The sequence below is a fragment of the Lagenorhynchus albirostris genome, chromosome 11 (genome assembly GCF_949774975.1).
Source record: "Lagenorhynchus albirostris chromosome 11, mLagAlb1.1, whole genome shotgun sequence".
In the NCBI taxonomy this organism is placed as follows: Eukaryota; Metazoa; Chordata; class Mammalia; order Artiodactyla; family Delphinidae; genus Lagenorhynchus; species Lagenorhynchus albirostris.
In genome coordinates this window covers 67,012,504-67,018,807 of record NC_083105.1, presented here as the reverse complement: position 1 = coordinate 67,018,807, position 6,304 = coordinate 67,012,504, and the positions used below count along the sequence as shown (strand labels likewise).

Genomic DNA, 6,304 nt, shown 5'->3' with positions numbered 1-6,304 from the left:
TGAGCAAAGCCTTAGGCCCTAAGAACCGTACTATTTGATGAAAGAACTGTGGCAGGGAGTTGGTAAGAATTTTAGAGCTTAGAATTGGTGGGGAGAAAAAAAGTGATTTTTAAAAATGGATTTAGAAATATCTCTGGAAGTGGTTTATAAAGTGGCTAAGAACACAAATTCTGGAATAAGCTGCTTGGGTTTGAATCCCAGCTCAGTCACTTACTGCCTGTGTGATTTTGGACAAGTTATTCAATTGCTCTGCACCTGAAAGACTGGTAACAACTCATAGGGCCATTATGAGGATTAAATGACTGAATGTAAAACATTTAGAACTGTGCCTAGCACATAAAAAGTACCATATGCATTTGTTAAATGAAAATTGTGAACATCAATCATGTAACCAAAATACCTCTGGAATTTCTATTTTAGTAGGTCCCATAAGAATTGGCGAAAGAGTTCACTAAAAGAAAACAATCTTTTCTCCTTCTCATTTTTTTTCTTCTTCATCCTCCCATGCTTTTTTCCCACCCTCTTATCTTCAGAGTACTGTATTGGTTTCTCTTTATATTAGAAATAATTTTTTCCCAAAAGTTTCCTTAAGAAGTAAGTATAATGTTTCCTGGATATTTTCTTAAAAGTAATTTCCTCATGTCTTATCATGCATATTCATAGCTGTTTTCCCACTCCCACTTACAGTTGATCTCAATGTTTTATTTCTTTCATATGAAAACATCAGAAGTATATAGAATAAAATGCACAGTAGATTTAGTGTTATCTGAATATTTATTCTAATTATCATAACAATTCTGAATTAAGTGGAAAAATATAAAAAGTTTCAATAAGTGTTAGGGGAACAATGAATATAACAAGGATTACAAATACACCTTCTAGCCCGTTTGAGAAGTCAAAATGGACCCATCTGATTTCACCAGCTTCTTTGAAAAAAGTTCTGCGGATGCACAATCCCAGGAAGCCGCAGTTCAAACTACCCCATGTATCTTAAAAGCAGAAATCCCTTTGTATTTGTCTTACTGTTCCCTCTGGCCTCCAGCATTGTGTTCTTATACTCTCTGCCTCAACTTTATTTCAGTACTTTGTTTCCTCTGGTTCTGACGTTTTTTCACAGTGCTTTATAATAATTTATACCTAACCCATAGTGGAGGTCTTCACTTCTTTTGCCTTTGTGATACCGAGGATGAAGTTTTCAAGGTCCCCATACGCTGCACGCTCAGTGATCATCTTCCGACCACTCCCTATGCGCGCTCCTGCGGGCGGGGGTAGGTGGCGCTTCTCCAGCCTCCTAACCTCACTTGGGGCGGAAATCCTCCTGCCTTTTGTGAACGTGTTTCTTTAGGTCTCGCTCTCTTGGTCTTTTTTAAGTTGTTTCTCATCTACGAGTTTGACCTCCTCTGTAATTGCCCCCTCCCCATTCCCCTACAGAATACACGTTCCCCCACTTGGAGTCAGAGTAATTGATACTTTAACAACATCCTCCATTGGCCCCCACTTCGTCTTTAAACACCATGCAAACGCGCTCTCCTTCAGGGTCCTGCCTGGGAGCTCCAGCAGCGTTTCCCCCCTCTCTCGTAACATATGTCAAAGAGAGCGAGGCTCCGGACGTGCCCATATATGACCTTGGAACAGAAAGCTGCCTCGTTTGGAGGCAACGTTCGGGGGAACCCTGCCCACTCCCACCCTCGCGTGCTCTCGCCTCCCCCTTCGGCGAGTTCAGTCGCGTGCACAACGCGGGCGCCGGCTACTCCCTCTCTTCTCCCGACTTCCTTCTGAGAGCCTATAAACCGGGGGAAGTTCAATCATTCCTCAGCGAGCCTCGGCGCTCACTGGGCATGCTCAGTGGCCGGGCCCGGCTCCGGTGGCCAGAGGCTGCCTTGGGCTCTAGGGCTCGGGTCGGCGGCCGCTTGGGCTCGGCTTCCCCGAGCGCGGACTGAGTACAGCGGCCCCTGAGCCGGGAGCGAGACGCGCCCCGCCGTCCCCGCCCGGGCGCCGGCCTCGCCCGAGCGCCGTCGTTCCGGACCCCGAAAGCCCCCAACTTCGCGCCAAGTTCCGAGCCGCCTCCGGGGGGAGCCATGCAAATGATGACCAGGGACGGTCTGCTAGAAATGGAGCTGGAGGAGGACGACGACGACGATGGGGATATCGGTGAGCCGCGGGTTCCGGGGGTGAGCTGACGCCGGGCCCCGCGTCCGCTCCCGAAAGCCCGAGCCAAAGCGGGAGAAGTCGGGTACTGCGCGTGGGCGCCGCGCCCTCGGGAATGGAAGTTGGCGGGGACCCTCGGCCGCTCAGAGGAGCTCGGGTGCGGGGGGCCGTGGGGGTGGGGGGAAGCCCGCGCCGCACGCCCCGGGCCGCAGTGCGGCTGCCTCGCGCCGCTGACCGCCGGGCGAGCGGGCGGCCCACGGGAAAGCCGGGGAGGCGCGGGGTACGCATCGGTCCCTAGGTCAGTTTCCGGATGGGCGAGGGACGCGGCCCCTGAGTAGTCACGGTAGATACGGGGGCGCCCCCGAGCGCGGAAGTTTTGACTCAGAAAAACAACTTTTGGGTCATTTTCTCCGGCTCGAACAGGCGTGGGCGGCGAGCCCGTGGGCGGGGTTCGGGGAGCGCGCCCGGGTTGGGAGAGCAGGGGTGTGACCCGCCTGAATCCTCCTTAAGGTGAAAGCAAACGGCGTGGCTCTGGGACGGAGGGTTGGGCCTGGGTGGGGCGGTCCGGGAACTAATTTGTGGCCGCTGGGCGCGGGCCGGGATCCTTTTTCCATCAGCAGCGCCCGCGGGGGAACGGATGGGAGGAGGAAGCCCTTAGTCTGGGTGGACCGCAAGGCATTTCCTACCCGTCCAGAGGGCCCCGGTGCCCCATTTCTGGTTAAAAGTGCTTAGAAAGAGTGGACAGAACGGAGGGAGAGCTGTTTAAGAGTTAAACAAACAAACGGAGTGGGAGGAGGTGAGGAAGGCGAAAGCAATTGGAGCAGTGGGGAGAAAATCTGGTCCCTAAAGAGAACACTGCCAGGGAATGATGGCATATTGGGTCCGTCCGGAAGACGAGCAGTTAAATTACTAGGCAGACTCCGACTCAGTTTCCTGGACGCCAAATCAGTTTTAAAAACGTAACAGTTCCTGCTCATGTGCTAATACTTTTCTCTAATATATGCTTCTCTAATACCTTCTTCTCTAATAACTTCAGAAGTCATTTTAGGAGATAGATGTGGTTTTTCGTTCACGTTTTAGGTTCTGCTCATTTATTTATTTTTCTGGTTTTTCCAGCTCTATTGAGATATAATTGACATATAACAATGTGTAAGTTTAAGGTGTACAACGTCTTGATTTGACACATTTATAAGTTGCAAAATGATTACCACCATAGTTAGCCAACACCTCTGCAACGTCACTTAATTGTGTCACTTAATTTTTTGTGGCGAGAACATTTAAGATCTTCTCTCAAAGTATAAGATACAGTATTATGAACTCTAATCACTCTGCTGTAAATAGATCCCTGGAACTTATTCATCTTCTAACTGGAAGTGTACCCTTTGACCAGTATCTCCTCACCTCCCCCGCCCCCCCCCCCCCACATTCTACTGTTTCTGTGAGTTCACCTTTTTTATATTTCACATATAAGTGATATCATACAGTATTTGTCTTTCTCTGCCTTATTTCACTTAACATAATGCCCTCAAGTTCCATTTGCTTGTTGTTGCAAATGACAGGATTTCCTTCTTTCTCATGGCTGAATAATATTCCATTACATATATATATATGACACATCATCTCTGTCCATTCATCTGTAGACAGACAATTAACGTCTTTCCATATCTTGGCTATTGTAGGCACTGCTCATTTAAATCCAAAAACAAATTTAATAGAAGGGATTATACTCCATGGTTTAGCATTACCTTTCATTCACTTGAGAACAGTTTATTAGGTGTCCATTCTTATGGAGGGAGCAAATAGTAGTATTCTTTTTTATAGGAGAGAAAACTGACGCTCACAGGTTCATCTGCCTAGCTTCTCACACAGCTTATTAAGATTCAAACCCAGGTTTTCTGACTTGCAAGACCTGTGCATACTGATGCCCTTTTCAGCGGGTCACTCCAGCTGTCAGATAATATATAATGCTACTATTTAGCAGGCTGCGGTAGTAAATCATGATTGCATACAATATAAATCATAGGAACAAACTTTAAAAAGTTACAATAAAATTAGCACAGTCTGTTTCATAGGAAAACACTCATCTGTTATGGTGAGGTGTCACTGTTTACACTGACAGTTGTAAATAAATAAGGGTAAAAACCCAAATGGAAATTGAAGTAAGCAAGAGACTTTGAGCTTTGTTCCAACCTGCCATCAGTAGATCTCAATTTAGAAAGAAAACTAACTTGGGCTAGTTTGTATTAACCTGATAATTGTATCAAGTCAAACAGTATAGATATATTTAAGAAAAAGTTAAATATCTCTACTCTTCTTGCATCCCACCCTCCATAGTCTACTGAAATTAATACTTTTGTAGTTGTAGGATTAGGTGTTGGGAGGCAAAAAATGAGTAAGATGCATGCTTTGGCTGTGGAGAGGTGGGTCCCATGGAACCAACCATTGCAGTAAGTGCTGTTATTGAGGTACATACACAGCTGTGGAGGAGGATGGGAGACCGCTGCAAAGAAGAGATTGTTGGGCCAGGTGCTGAAGAAGCAGGCAGGCATAAAGGGCAGGAGGAGAGTCTGGAGTTTCAAGTACTGCCTATGGTGGAAGGGAGCAGTCACGAGGCTGGGAAGGCAGGGGGGTGTGGCACCATGAAGAATCCTCCAAACGTTTTAAGGGTTTTGGATTTTACCCTGTAGGTGATTTGGAGCTCCAGAAAGGTTATACGGAAAGGAGTGATAGAATCAAATTTGCTTTTGGAAAGATCTCCCTGGCAGTGCATTGGGAAATGGGTTGGAGAGGGGAGATGCTTGAGGTAAGCCTTTCTGGTAGTCAGGTTCAGAAATGGCCTGCAGTGGCCATGAGAATAGAGAGGAGTGGGTCTGAGAGCTCATGAAAGAGGCAGCATCTCCAAGGTCTTGGAGATCGAATGTGTCCAGCAAGCAGAGAGGAGCCTGGGATGACTCTTGGACTTGAGGGCAGTGGCAGGTGGAGGAGAACAGATGTGCAGGAGGGGAGAATTTTGTATTGTTCCAACAAGCCTTACATTCTTCTCTGCTTTAGCTCAGACCATTCCCCTTCCCAGTAATACTGGACTCTCCTCTTTCTCAGCAGCTCTCTCTCCTTCTAAACCTGTCACAATCCCAGGAAGCTATTGTTCCCTCTAGCCCAAAGCACCCACCGATGAATGCTCACACCCCTTATTTTTCTGTTCCATGCAATTAGCATTCACCTTGTATTTTTGCTATTCATTATCTTTGCATTAATTAATCCTCCCAACTAGAATGTAAATTTCTTGGGGACTGAGACTAGGTCATGCAAAATGTCCCAAATGTTGTAGACATTCCATTACTATAATTTAAGAAAATTCTCACTTCCTCACCCTCTAAAGTGAAAGCTTCTCAAAGGCAGCTGTTTTGTGTACTTTCTGTTCTAAGTTATGTCCCTAGTGCTTGGAATGGTGCTTGATATTCAGTGGAAGCCAAGCAAATCATTGTTGAAAGAAAGAATAAATGAATTACTTTGAATAATTAAATAAATTAAATTATTTAATTAAGTAAATTTATTTAATTAAATAAATAAATGAATAATAAACATAATGCTTAGTGGTTTTTATGGCCCTCATGGAGTTCTCTTCTTTGGCACCTGGAGATGCCCACAGTCATCTGCTATAAAAACGTTGATTGTACATACTCTTCCAGGAACTCTTCTAGGTTCTGTGGTCCCTGACCTCTGGAACCTCACTATCTAGGAAGGAAGCAGATATATGAATAGATAATTGCAGTCATCTGTGAGTAATGCTGTACTGTAATCAAGATGTGTACCAGGGTCAGTGGTGGTACCAAGGATAAAACATGTAACCTTGCTTAGGGGAATCCAGGATGGCTCTACAGAGGCAGTGCCTATGCCAGCCCTGGACGAATAACCAGATAGGTGAGGGAAGGAGCTAGAACAGTAGAGTGTCCTGAGCATTCCTAAATGTTCCCTGATTTCTCAACAAATCACCCTTGATGCTGCCCTTGCCTTATTTGCTATGACAAGTGTAAATGGGGTGTGTGTGTGTGTGTGTGTGTGTGTGTGTGTGTGTGTGTGTGTGTGTGTGTGTGTGTGTGTGTGTGTATGTATTCTTTACCAGGGTATGACAGCTAAAAACAAAGCAAACTATTCT

At 46.1% G+C, this 6,304-nt stretch overlaps 1 protein-coding gene across 2 annotated transcripts in view; it reads left to right on the top strand.

Annotated features, from left to right (window-relative positions):
• Positions 1-1,809: 1,809 nt before the first annotated feature.
• The window catches only part of ANO6 (anoctamin 6), a 202,520-nt gene continuing 198,025 nt past the window's right edge, over positions 1,810-6,304 (top strand). For both annotated transcript variants that reach the window (XM_060166466.1, XM_060166465.1), the window contains exon 1: positions 1,810-2,151. In XM_060166466.1, coding sequence (XP_060022449.1) covers positions 2,079-2,151 — 73 coding nt within the window. In that variant the 5' untranslated portion in view covers positions 1,810-2,078. The remainder of the gene's footprint in view (positions 2,152-6,304) is intronic.